The following is a 13,791-nucleotide window of genomic DNA, read 5'->3' on the forward strand; positions in this document are numbered from 1 at the left end:
TACTAGACACATTGTTGAAGTGTACAAATATTTAGCATATGCTATGGCTGCAATTAGTTTTAAAGCCTCTTCCTGCATGATTTCCTTCCTATTTTTTCAATTGTGAAGTCAGTGTGTTCCTGAAGCTGATGATAGTGTTACAGAAAGGTAGGGGGGAGGGAGAGAAAGAAGTCCTTACAGCTTCAGCCCATACCCAGGGCAAGACAGTTTACATATTTTAAAAAACCACACACACACAAGCATAATACACACTGGAGCCTTCTTACTCAAAACTAGTTTTATTTTAAAAAATAAGTTGAATGCATAGCACTCACAAAGATTCCATTGTTTTGGACATTTTGCATTTAGGAGCACCATTCTTATTTATGCCATAAAAAACACATTTTGGTTCTAATAGTAAGAACAGTGTATTTTTAATGTACACTGGTAAAGCCCTTTTAAATAATATAGATTGAAACTGTTCAGTGTACATTTTCTCTGTAGTCATGATGCAGCTGTAGTGTCAGAAAAAACCTGCAAACTAAGTAATAAATTAAAAACAAACAGCATGTAGTGGATCTTTTTACAATTGACCTAATGTCTCAAAATAGTCAAATAATACCCTATTAAATGCAAATTTGCAGTATTAACTAACTGAATAAGCCCCCCACCCATTATAATTCCAGTGTTAAGTATTAGTTAAATTTTTATATATTGAATGCCTATGGAATAAATTTACTAATACCCCCAAAAAAGAAGAGCCTATACTGCTGTGTCACAAAAAAAGATGACAAGTTAGCTGATTTAAAGATTTTACAGAAAAAATTGCTACAGGCATCTGCTGTTATTTCAAGTCATGGTCTATTACAAGACTGTACATTCATAGCATCAGAGGTAGTTAGAGCACTGAGGACTTGGATACAGCATTGCAACAAATCAAACCAGCAGAAAGAAGTCCATTTCCCTCTAAAATGGGTAACAGTGCCAAGTAAAAAGCACAGCATCTTATGAGGTGGAAAGTCTCTACTTAACACTACTCTCAGACATGGGGAAATATTCATTAAGAGGAGAGGAGAAGAAAAAAAACTCAAACCAACTGGCACTTTAATAAAGAACTGATCACACTATGCCTATTTCAAAGTTGATTCTCTAGCATAAAACAGAGGGGGTCATCTTTTCCATTCACCCTCCCATCCCTCCTGACTTGCACATCTATGCTACAAAAGCCCACAACAAAAATTGGGATTTAAAAGACAAAAACAAGAGAAACAGGATTTCTTCTCCTCAACAATAAATAGGTTTTCATAGCATGTTACATAATTCAATACCAGAACGAATGAACACAGCTGTCCTCCCTCTATTCTGAACATTATAGTCATAAAGGCTTCATTTTAATATTAATATTGTAACTTAATTGCCCCTGCTTTCAAAACAGTCTCTGTAAGATTCACAATACTTCAGTGTCATTCGATGGTACACAATTTTAAGTGCTGCCACTAAGACAGGGGAGAAGGTGGTAAAAGAACAAATAAAACAACCAAAAAAAAAGCCCTTAAGCCTATATACTATAAAGATATTTTTAAATAGTAAGAGTCCTGTCATCCATACCTCTTCCATTCTACCACAGGAAAAAGTCAGGTATCCTCTTGTATTAGGGAAAAAACCAACCAAACAAAAAGAAACAAACAAAAAACCCCCAAACCATCTCCATTAATATCTCTACCACCATTTTCATCCAAGAGTTGGATGAGTGAAGCTTTCTACCCTCACACTATCCACTCCACAGGAGAGAGTGTAATTCCATAAAGTTACGTAATTAGCACCTTAATTGCGATAAAGCAGTTCGCTCTGCAATATATTTTTGATCCACCCATTTAGAAGAGTAAATCTCTGTATCTTCTTCTAGAACTCCCAAATAGTAGAAGAAAAAGTTGCCCCATTATTACCTGAGAATTTCCCTCCGCTATTAAGCCCGACAGAACTGGATTTCTGTAAGCATTTAACTGTACTTGTTTTGTACGAGTGACACTGTCAGTACAACTGGAGGATGCTTTCTGTTGGTTAATAATACACGTGTTTGCGTGTGTGTACACAGAGCAATCACAGCCAGTGCAGAAGTTCTAGTACAGTACAAGTTCAGCTGAAACTTTCTCTTTTCTTCAATTACCACACTGCTGGGCAGTAGTTCACAGCTATGTTCTGTGAACACTGACATATCCCTTTGGTTCTCTGCATAGATGCCCTGAAGAAAAGCCACTTCACTTGCTATAGTATCTTCCCTCTCTGCCTTCCTTCCTCAAGTTATACCCAAATTAGTGTACAAACCAGCAGCACAGAGTAATGAATAGAAAATTCCCTGAGTTAGTATGAAAGAGTTACTTTAAACATAACAAGGATAGGGAGGAGAAAAGAGGCAAAAAGATATTGTCTCTCCTGCAAGGTACAAAACTTAAAAACTAGCCAAAATACCAGTTACCTCACATGCCTTAGCCTAAAGCAAATATCCAACGCAAGTGGTGAAAAAGGGGCAAGAGTATGGAGTCAGCCAAATGAGATTTGTTTCTTCCTGTGATCACCATGTATCTGTAGAAGTCTGGCATTCAGTGGATTCTTGAGTTTCAGTAAATAGAAGGTAACTGTTAATACTGTATGGTGGTATTGCATAAATGTCTTCAAAATAATACTGCATTATCTCCTTCATTAAAAGGTAAGTCTGTAGTTAGTCCACAGCTATTTTTCTTTTGAATAGTATTTCACAGACACGCCTTAGAAGAACTGAATATGCTGAGTGTCAGAGTAAGAACTTATTATCCCCAAGCATACAGAGTCTTTTCTAGAGGATGGTCTGAGTGCTTATTTTTTGCAGTCTGTATTTGAGCTGTGGTACTGGTTGCCAATCCAGTTCCTTTTTTTCCTGGAAAGACACCTTTTTTATTCAATTTTTTGCCCTCAAACTTGAGATTTAACCAAAAAAATGAAACAATTTCCACACAACTCCCCACCCCAAACAAACAAGCACAAAAATATTTTGTAGTTATCACCTCTCAAAGCAGGGAGTAATACAGGAATATCGTCCATTCACTTGGTAACTCCGGTTGTAGGAGACACTAATACATGGCTTCACTTCCAGTGGCACAGCCAAGGACGTGGCAGCACCAGTCTGTACGTGGCCTCGGGCCTGACCACTGGACTGTAAGGCAGCAGGGCAAGTCTGAAGTGGGTAAGATGCTGTGTGATTAGATGACAGTATCTGTTGGCAGCTTTGCTGCTGTGATGTCTGATGGTGGTACTGTAATGAAGACTGATGAGCCTGGAGATAGTGGGGTATGTGCTGCTGAGCATTGGCCTGCTGGGGGGTTGGGGCTGGGGGCTGAAATACAGAGTGTTGGGCAGACTGAGCATGTTGTCCTTTTTGCTTGTTTGCTTCCTTCACGTCATTATCATGCGCACTGAAACAAATGGAGAACAGAAAATACATCAAAATAGATACAATTTAACTTTTCTGGGCTAACTTTTAAGAGTACCCTAAAAATGATGCAAATATCTGAAATCTTCCAAAGCTTTTTTAAAAGATGAAAGAAAATAGTTTTAGCCTACCCTTTACAATCATCTAAGGTTTTAAAATTTGGTTAGGGTACAGTCTTTTTTCAGCATTTCACTTCATTGCATAGCAATAAAAATGCAGATGATAGCCAAGTACAATACAAATAATACAGCAGTATCTAGAGTTAAAGTGCAGTAAAGTTTGGTACTGTACTTTATTATCCCAATAAATTTCCAGATTATCATAACCTGAAATTGGAAGGTATTTTCTACTTCTACCTCATTTAAATTAAACAGAGCATAAAGTTTTTGAAGATAGGATATCAGAAATGTTTTTAAGGTCTCCATTACAGTACTTAAAGTTCACATGTATACTGATTATACTGATATTGGATCCTGTTCTGGGAAGCAGAAACTTTTTTTTTTTCCTTCCTCTCCCCTTTTTTCTACACCACCCAGTAGGCTCACTTGAATTCCCTTTGATTTACACCTGTCTGAAGTATATCTAGACACACTCCTTCTTGCTCTTATGCTGAGGCTAAGCAGATGTGCACACTTCATTCCTAATTTGTTATGGTGCTCCCCCCACAAACTGTTCCAGAGCAATACTGAAAACACTTCTGCAACAGCACTTGCATGCTTCAGGTACTAGTTTGACTTTCATTACACACATTAGTGAAACCAAAAGAGGCCATTGGGGTCACAATGTCACACTTCTAACACCAGTGTGATTCTTCTAGATACCACTGTGCTTCTACTGATCAAAATTATGTTCAGATCTGGGCAAGAGCAAACTTCTGTAGGGGGAAAGCAGATTGTGTAACATCCTTTCCCAGTAAGGTTCACTTGGCGTACGTTGACATCTTTATCTCATGTCAGCTGTATCTCTCCACTGTAGTGCAAGAATGGATACAGCAAAAATAGATACAAACTCCCTGTCATTTCCTCCCCCAGAAGCTGGCCACTCAAACAGTCTGCACATTTGATCCATCATCTGTTTGGAGCATGCCTTGAACTTCTAAGTCTTCTGTATGGAAGCTCCTATGCCTTCGGTGTGCTTCACCATCTCCTTTTGCTCTCTGAGCAGAACAGAGAGATTGGGAACAAGTTATCTAAGATTCTCAAAGCATCCCAGATGTTCAGTGGAAATGCGAGGCTGAGGTTTGTTTGTTGAAAGAACAGGAAAGAGATCTGACAAAGTTTCTTTTTCGGAAAGAACAAAACAGCTATTACCTAACAATATTCCCTAATACGTAAGTATTTTTAGAACAGAGAAATAGAAATTAAGAAAGAAATTTAATTGCAGTGTTGACAGCAATTAAGCATAACAACAGATGCAGAAACAGGCTTTAAAAAAGCTGGTGCTGTTAACTTACATCAACAGTCGCTCAATACAGGGCACCAGGAAATCCCAGGAATAGGCAGTCAGATGGTGCAGGCGGGTAGGCCACGTTGGTGAGAGACGCAAGATAATCCTTGAAGAAGCTACGCATGCAGTAGCAACTAAAGATGGAGCATAATTTAAAAACTCATGATCTAGAAAGAAGGAATGAGAAAAAGATTAAGTTTGATGTTATCTGTCAAGACAACAAAGGAGTCATACTCTTATATCCATAACTCACCTTGCAATGATACTTCCAGAAAGTAATCAGCATACTTTGCCATATATAACTTAGTCTTCTCTAAGCAGACCATTGGCCAGCCATCATGAAGATCAGTCTCATGGACAGCAATAGAAAGATAATAGTCGATGAAATGAGCAGCAGTTGGGAGGCACAAATTCCACTGAAATGTTTCTAGCAACAACAACTCCATATGAAGCAAATTCTGTTTTGTTAGTACCAAATTCATGTTAGTCATACAGCCCAAGCTGTTCAACTGTTCAAGTTTGGGAACACTGTCTTCCTTTTCTTCAAATTTACCTTCAGGTGAACAGAAAGAGGAGGGGAAAAAAAGGTTCAGCACAAGTGAACTATAAAATGGATTGTATCTAATGTCTTCATTGGTCATATTTCAATTCTACTAGATCAAACAAGCCTGAGACTTTCCTGCAGATGCAAAGCTCAAATGGAATACATCAGAGACAAAAAGGGGTATGTACTATATCTGCTGAAATCTAGCTGTTTAATGTCAAACACTGGGTAGGATATTGTGCAGTGCCATGTTTCCTGTTGGTTTTCTCACGCTGGCACACAGAAGCTGGTTGCCAAGAGCAAAAGTAAGATGTGTTAGGACATCACTGGCACTGCATATGCAAGTTTTTGTCACCAAATTATTGTGTAATGTGCCCCCATCATCAATGAAATACCCCTGTGATGTGACTTGGCAAACAACCACCACAGCATTTGGCTTTAATCACCCTCCCACCCTCACAGACCCTTTTTGTTTCTAGAACTCATTAGAGCATAGTTAGAGCTCTAGTAAATGTGGCTGCTTTTAATGCCTGCTACGGTAAGTACAGTTTTAGATTTGAGAGCTGGCAAACTGCTCCAGCAGTTCAAACAAGTGGATTTCAGCAATGTGCATCTGAAAACCCCCTCTGCCATACACAGTTTCAACTTTAACACTGCTAGCAGCTTCAGCTTTCCTTGGACTTTTAACTTGTCAGGCGTGTATGTTTTTAGCCTAAAGCAAAATTATGTACGTAGAAAACCCATTAATAAAAGAAACAAGTGTCACATTTCCATACAGTTTGCCATATGGTTGTGCTATTTCAATTTCATTGCAAATTCTTTCCATCTTACACTCTATTCAGTACTACATATGTTGTAAATGCACATTCTTTGAGTTTTGCAGGACTGAACATACGTGAACGTTTGCTTTTTTCAACAGTGAAGGTACTTATCCAATACCAGTCCCAGTCTGTTAGTTTTTGTTTCTCATACTCTAGCAATTACAGAAATAAAAACTTCAGGTGTCACATAATAATTTCTCTTATTACTTATATAACTTTATCAGATATATCAGTGTCATAACTTATTACACCACTGATTAAACTGCTTGTTTAAGCCACTCAGGGCAAAAGTTTAAAATAGCATTCTAGTTTGTGATCTCTGAACCAATCCATACACTGCTTCTCAGAAGAGTGAGTATTCCAGGCTTTCAGAGCCACTTGCAGCTTGTCATGAAAGATGGCAGAGGTCATTTAAAAAAAAAAACAAATTCTCTTCAGAACATGAATTTAATTTGAAAATCTGGCATTAGTTCAAAGCCAATCCATTTTCCTAAATGGATTACAGTGGTTTCTGAGGCAAGGCTTTCATACTCAGCATGACATCCTTTGCCAAGAGAAGATTGCTGGCTGGTGGCACCTAGTCAATGTCTACCCTTTAGAAGAATCTGAAATAATGCTTTTCTGGTTTAACTATTCTGCTGAATAGCTGTGTTGGTGGAGACAGGGGACGCAATGAAAGGATGTTGTTCACCAAAACCAGCCAACACCATAGCGCTCCAATGTTGTAGTGAAGAGGGCCTAGAGCTAGTGTGATACACCTTACTTGAGAAAATGAAAATAGATTCAGAGAAATAGATCAGCAGAAACTGAACCAACAGTTAGTTCTGCTGCTAGGACCAGGTTCTTTGAATCTATTGGTTTAAGAACAAGTGCCAGCAGATTTCCCAGCAAACCACACCCATATTTCTTTAGGGACATCGAAAAGGGGTCCACAAATGTTGAAAGATGGATAGACACAACAAGAATCTAGCTGAGGTCAATACAGGCAGCACTGTTCATAATGACTGTTTGTAATTAGTTCTGTCTTCAGAGTATTGTGCATTGACAAATGTATTTCACCAGTATTACATTTTGTATGTGACAATACAGGATTTATGTTAGCTTTAGCTTGCTTAGAGAACATTGCGATTTACAAAATCTGAAGTATTCCAGAAGCACAAACACCATCAGCAGAATGCAGCACAGTCTACATATGGTTTATTTAACTTCTTCCTTAATCAGATATGCAAATTTCTCATTTCCACCACGTGATCTACCTATTTTGAGATATCTCTAGAAAGACAGTTTTTCTGCTCCTACAACATAGCTCTAAAAGTTCACATTAGAATAATTTGCTTCCAAGCATAAACATTAGTTTTAATCAGTTTGTTTTTTCTACCCTCAGTTTCATCAGGTGCCAACAGAAATCAAAATGAGAGTCTAAAGAAAGGCTCTACCAACTGGGCCAAACTGATACACACTAATCTGCTCATCTTTCATATTCACTTTGTTTCCCCCATCTGCTCTACCCCACCAAGACACAACTTGCATTTGGCGGTACAACCTATATTACGTATCTCAATTATATATCTCTATCTGTAGATGATATATCTCTATTATAATCTATATAAAGATTGGTACCACATACTTACTCGCTAAAAGTAAACAGGAAAGAGCAACCACGTGCAGCTGCTGTGTGGATATGTCATAGCGGTCCATGAAGAGGTCCAGCAGATACACAGCCAGGTGTCGTGCAGCAGGGCAGAGCCTGAACCGATTGCTCACTATGGCAATCAGGTCTGCAAAGTATCTTCTGAGGTGTAACTGGGGAGACTGGCCTTTGTAGGAGGGCAGCTTCAGCTCCTAAGTGGACAGCAGCAGGTAGTTTTATTAAAACCATCATTTTAGTTTGGTATTAATTGGTATCAAATTAATATAGCTGATATTCTCCAATTTATCATGGAATAAAGGGTTTCTTCCTTCTCTTCACATGATCTCGGACTCCTTTTTCACAGAACAAAATCTGTTTGTTGTATTACAGAAGAACTAAGAAATACTTTATTTCTACACAACATTAGTATAACAATTTAAAATTTAACATCTTTCAACTGGGCAATCTGCCAGAGCGACTTCAGCTTTTACAGTTTCTATTGTATTACCTCTGCTGCAAAGGCTGTACCTGCCAGCAGGGACACAGCAAGGGTATGCAAGTACTCCTCAGCTGCTTCAACTCGAAGTCCAATAGTTTAACTCAACCCCTCTCTTGCTACAGCTCAATCCCAGCAACCAGACTTTGCACCGCAGTATTTGCAAGTTCCAATGCTGCCAAATCTCCTGCTTCCAGGAAAAGACCACTAACAGCTAGCTGAACCTTAAGAAGAGGAATGGGCAGTGCACGTACCAACATTTGCTGCATGCGCGTGTTTAAACGCTGACCTGACCGATGTTGCACTGACACCGATTACAGTTAAGTGTACACAAACCTCACATCGTCTCAGACTTCCAGGGGGGACCCCTCGAAACAAAGCCTTACCAACACGAAAGCTGAGAAAAATCCGTGGCATGATCTACTTTGAGCAAAAAATTTGAACTGGCAGAAAACATCGTTCCTCAGGCTCCTGCCTAGTAGTCAGTACCTCCTCTTGTATACAGCAGTATCATGAATAAATTTATGAGTTAGATTGTGCAGCCCACTCACAATGTGTAAATAGGATTTTGAGTAAAATTACATTTCCAGCAGAAATTAACTTGATTTAACTTGATTAATTTAACTTGATGACATCAAGTAGGAATGGAGTCACACAAATTTTTAAAAGTTTTAATGTGAATTCAAAGTTCTGAAACATGCTATTGAAGTTAAAAAGACCCTGCACAAACCAACCCTCCACCTACTAAGCTTCAGAATTCACCTTCCACAGCAACTTAGCTTTAGTAATGATAACTTTGGTAGCAAATAAATGACCTTGTCCTTCTCTCACGTCCCCATACCCCCCCCCACCAAAAAAAAAAGTTGCTTTAGTAGCCACCACACCTTCAGGAAAAATAATCCGCTGGCCGACTACTATCAGGCAGCAAAGGCACGTTTTCAGTAGGTTCAGTCTCTGTAAACTGATTTTCAGCTCTGTGCGTAACATGTGCTTTATGAAAGTAGCACGAAAGAGCAACTTTTGAGTCAGTCGAAGCAAATTCCGAGAGATTGCCTAAACCCTCTACTATTCTTACCGCACCCAGCGTTTGTACCATCGGGTTTTTGTTTGTCTGAGTTTTTTTTTGTTCCAATAACATCACCACGCTCCCCGCGGAGTTCAGACCTGGACCGCCGTACACATCCCGACAGCAGCACCGGGCGCTCCGTGACCCCTGTGCCTTCCAGAGCAGCGAGGGTACAGTCCGGCCGCTCGGACCCGCTGTCAGGGCACACAGTCCGAACATCCGCGGGAGGGAAGGAAGGCACGGCGGGTTCAAGGTTTACAAGATTTACAAAAGCCGACCCCGCCGAGCCTCGGCGGCCGAGCGGGGCCGCCCCACACGCGCTCTCCGCCCGCCGCAGCCCCACAAAGGCGCCGGGGCCACCCCCCCCCGGGGTACCTTGTACCGAAGCGCTTGGTGGATGTCGGCCGCCAGCTGTCCTGTCCACCACTGCGCCTCCAGCTCCATCGGCGGCGCGGCGCAGCACCCGGGCCCGGGCCCCGGGAAGGAAGCGGCGCTGGCTGAGGGCGGGACGGGCAGCGCCACCCTCGCCCCTTTCTGACTCGCCTCCGGTTAACCGCGATCAGCTGCCGCGGGGCGCCCCCGGCCCCCCGGCCCAGCTGGCCGCCATGCGGGGCACAAGTGCGGCTCGTTAAGCCACCCCCTCCCGCGGCGGGGCACGGCCGGGCGAGGGGGGCTCGGAGGTGGCGGCGGGCGCGGGGGAGGCGGCGGGGCCCGGCCCGGGACACCCGAGCGCGGCGCGGCGGCCCCGGGGCTGCGCCGCCATCACGCGGTGCCGCGCGCCGCGCCCATTGTTAAAGGGCCGCGCGTGTACAAAGCCGGGCAGCGCCCGCACGCGGCCGCCCGCCCACCAATGGCCGCCCGTCTTACAGCACGGCCCTCCCGCCCGCCAATGGCCAACCGCCTTACAGCGCGGCGCGCCCGCCGATCGCCAATCAGCGCGCGGCGCTCGCTGGCCGGGCGCGGGGGGGCTTCGGGCCCGCGGAGGCTCCGCGGCCGCGCCGATAAAGGGCCGGGCCGGGAGGGGGTCGGGCTGGGTGAGTGTTGTGGAGTTTCTGTGCTGTCCCGATCGGCGGGGCTCGCCCGGCCGGAGCACGGCGGTGTTCAGCCCCCGCCCCGAGCTCTGGATAAGACCTTTTTCTTTGTTAGTTTGGGGTTTTGTTTATTTGTTTGTTTGTTTATTCCCTCCCTTTCCCCCGGTTCTCTCCCCGTCTGGCTGAGCTGTGCAGTGTTTGCACGTGGTGGCGGCGGCCCCTCGCTCAGCCCTTGCCCCGCAGGCACACTGTCCCGGGAGCAGTGCGGGGCGCACAGCCCTCCTGGGCTGCAGGAGCTCTGAGGCTCCGGTGTTGGATTTATTTCGCGGCCGAGCGCTTGTTCCCTGCTGGCTAAATCCCAGTGGGACGGTTTGCAGTGGCACACATCCCGTTGTCGATAGCCTGTGCCGCTCACCCGAGCGCAAGGTCCGCGTCCTGGCGGCTGGTGACCGGGAGCTCCTGCCCCGTGTCAGCAGGAGGTGCTCGGCACCTGCTCTGTGCTCAGAAAGACTTTTCCTGGGTGCCGCCACTTCTCGGTAACCCCCTGCTACGGAAACAAAAGCAATAGTTGGTGTTTCATACGTATTTGAATTTCTCAATATCCAAACAACCAGCTAATGAGAATGTAAAACCTGGTACAAGGCAAAGCGTTGGAGAAGAAGTGCTTTGGATGCAATTTATGTTGAGGAAGTATATTTAATTTTTCATTTCTACTCTTGCTCAGATATTTTTCCTTTCTTTTTAATTAAGAAAATGGAAACCAACTTTTTGACATAAGCAGCTTAATTACTCTGTGGTGGGGACTGTAAAAGCCTGTTCCTTTCAACATGAGTGTCTATGAACTGCAGTAGTCCCTTTCCTCTGAGGGTGTGTGCTCATAGGTGGGAACCCTTGTTTTTGAGGATGCAGTTTTGGACAGTTTTAATTTATGCCTATAACATTATGTTATAGGCAAGTGCATGCTCCAGCTAATTTTGATATTTGCAGATATATTGTTTTTAAATTGTTTATTCTCGAAGAAAGACCATACCAAATAGTATGTTTGAAGGGTAAGATAAATCTCAAAAGCAGATTCCAAACGGAGACCTTGTCTTTTACAAAATCTTTATGGCCTTCAAAAATGTGTTGCCTGCATGAAGAGGGGAAAACTAATAAACACCAACATGCTAAAAACCTGTTACAATGGGCTGAAAGAGGGAAGTGATGTTTCTGCTGTTATGACTACTAGCACTGCTACCTCCCCCTAGAGCTTTTAAAGGCTATGTGGATTAGTCTCTTGATGAACTGTGAAGCGGGGAAAAAAAATATTGATACTTGCTGGCTTATTTTTCAGGTGCGCTTTTTTGACCGGGGTAGGAAACACCATCCTCACAAGGCTATGTGCTCTGAGAAAACAATTATGTCGCTGTTACTTGCCACTCTAGAAAGTTGAGTGAGCTGTGGAATTACCTATTTCAGATACTTTTCCCAAGTTCCCATTACAGCCTATGTTAATTGAGTTGCTGATCTTGTGAACAGTTACATGTGTATCTGCTTTTCATGCAATGAAAACATAAGTTTGGAAAGAGCATTATCCCGCCCAAGGCCAGGATTGCTCCTGGCATGCATTTTTCTTCTCCTGGAGACATTCAGAAACTCATCCTATTGAAAAGGCTAAGTGCTTAAGTACAGCCAGGTCGTTATCTGCAGGAAGCATACATCTTTTCAGCTGTTACCAATCAGCCATTGGAATAATCCCCTCAGGGAAGTGGTGGTTTCCCCAACGTTGGACACTTTTAAGATTCAGTTGGATAGGGTGCTGGACCATCTTGTCTGGACCATGCTTTTGCCAAGAAAGTTTGGACCAGATGATCCTGGAGCTCCCCTTCTATGACCTCAGTTGGTGCATTGGCCCCGACTGGAAGATTTGAGTACAGTCTTGGAGTGCCAAACTGCGGCTGATTGTTTTCAGAGTTTGCAAGATCACAATTTAGGGGTTTAAATGGGAGTGTGAGTAGCACAGCTGTAATGAGAATAGGTTAATACAGCTTCTTTGCATGTTTTATAATTTATCCTAAAAGCACTAACCAGTGGTATTTTTTTGACTGGTTCAGATTTTGTCTACTTTTAATGGTCAAGGTTGTGTGCAGTGCTTTAAGTATTCCTACTGTAGTCCTCTGTATGTAAGTCAGGATGGAATAAAACCAACTCAGTAAGTCTTTAGAATAAACAGAGAAAATTAAACATGACTTTCAGTAGCAGTCCTTAAGTTTTCATTAGCGAGAAACAGAAAAGTGTGAAGTATGTATGCTATATGGAACCTGAGAGAACAGAAAACAGAATTAAATGTTATGAAACCATTTTGAAATTGGTATCCTCTTTCTGTAAATGACCCTGGATCACCTAAGCAAATACATGTATCTCAAGGGGGGAATGAAATTGGCTTTGAGAGCTGCTGTCTGTGCTTTGAAAAGGTGCCAAGTAGCAAGAAACACTGTTATTCTTGGAACTCACCAAGAAAAATTATTACTCTGAACTACATCCAAAACAGGCTAGAATGTAACCTGTGAAATCTGGACTAAAATGCCTGTATCGTTTTTGTGGAATCTTCTAAAGAGGATGTTGCTGAAGTCTTACAATTTATGGATCTGTAATTCACAGGTTATAGTCCTAACACAGTTTCAGACGTGGTGGGTGAGCTGGCTTCTCTTTGTAGTTGCTGGAAGGTTAGATCGGTATCTCAGGAGTTGATGCATGTATTTATGTGCTTAAGCTGCTTTTTCCTCGTGTTTTTCTGGTGGTTCTTCTTGGCCTGTGGAAAAAGAAATGTGGGTTTTAAAATACAAATTAAGAACTTGGAAGTAATTGCCAAGTACAGCAAATGCTCTGATCCTGCAAACCATCATCTCTCTACATTAGAACCCCCTAATAAAAAAAGATCTGTTTCTGGTGTATTGTTCTTAGTTTTAATGGTACATCAGCCACAGAGTACAAGTTTCTAAAGACTGACACACTATTCTACTTCTGTGCCCATTGTCATAAGATACGTCTCTGAAGTTTGGGGTTGTCTTGACTGGCAAAATGGGATGAATCAAACACTTCAGCTATGTAAGCAGTGCCCAGGATAGTAGCTAAATTCTGGAGTGACATAGCACTGACAGAAATATTTAAATAACAACTCAGTTGCTATGTTAATTGTGGTTTTGTTTATTCGTTCTTGTTTTTTGGTTGTGTTTTTTTTTTTTGTTGTTGTTGCTCCTTGGTCATTCTTATCTGAATAAAGAGATGGTAATTCCTTAAAAGGCATTTTTTGAAGGACTGTACTTTTTGAGT

General features: G+C 42.3%; 1 protein-coding gene across 1 annotated transcript; it reads right to left on the reverse strand.

Annotated features, from left to right (window-relative positions):
* Positions 1 to 265: 265 nt before the first annotated feature.
* CCNJ (cyclin J) lies at positions 266 to 10,141 on the reverse strand. The gene is made up of 5 exons (XM_027710977.2): positions 9,824 to 10,141; positions 7,888 to 8,098; positions 5,145 to 5,444; positions 4,899 to 5,058; positions 266 to 3,428 (listed from the first exon to the last, which is right to left on the reverse strand). Exons 1-5 carry the CDS (start codon positions 9,890 to 9,892, stop codon positions 3,017 to 3,019), a joined length of 1,152 nt encoding a protein of 383 aa, XP_027566778.1. The 5' UTR covers positions 9,893 to 10,141; the 3' UTR covers positions 266 to 3,016.
* Positions 10,142 to 13,791: the final 3,650 nt, after the last annotated feature.

The sequence above is a fragment of the Pipra filicauda genome, unplaced genomic scaffold (assembly GCF_003945595.2).
Source record: "Pipra filicauda isolate LSUMZ 115617 unplaced genomic scaffold, ASM394559v2 scaffold15_size4787011_pilon, whole genome shotgun sequence".
NCBI classification, from domain to species: Eukaryota; Metazoa; Chordata; class Aves; order Passeriformes; family Pipridae; genus Pipra; species Pipra filicauda.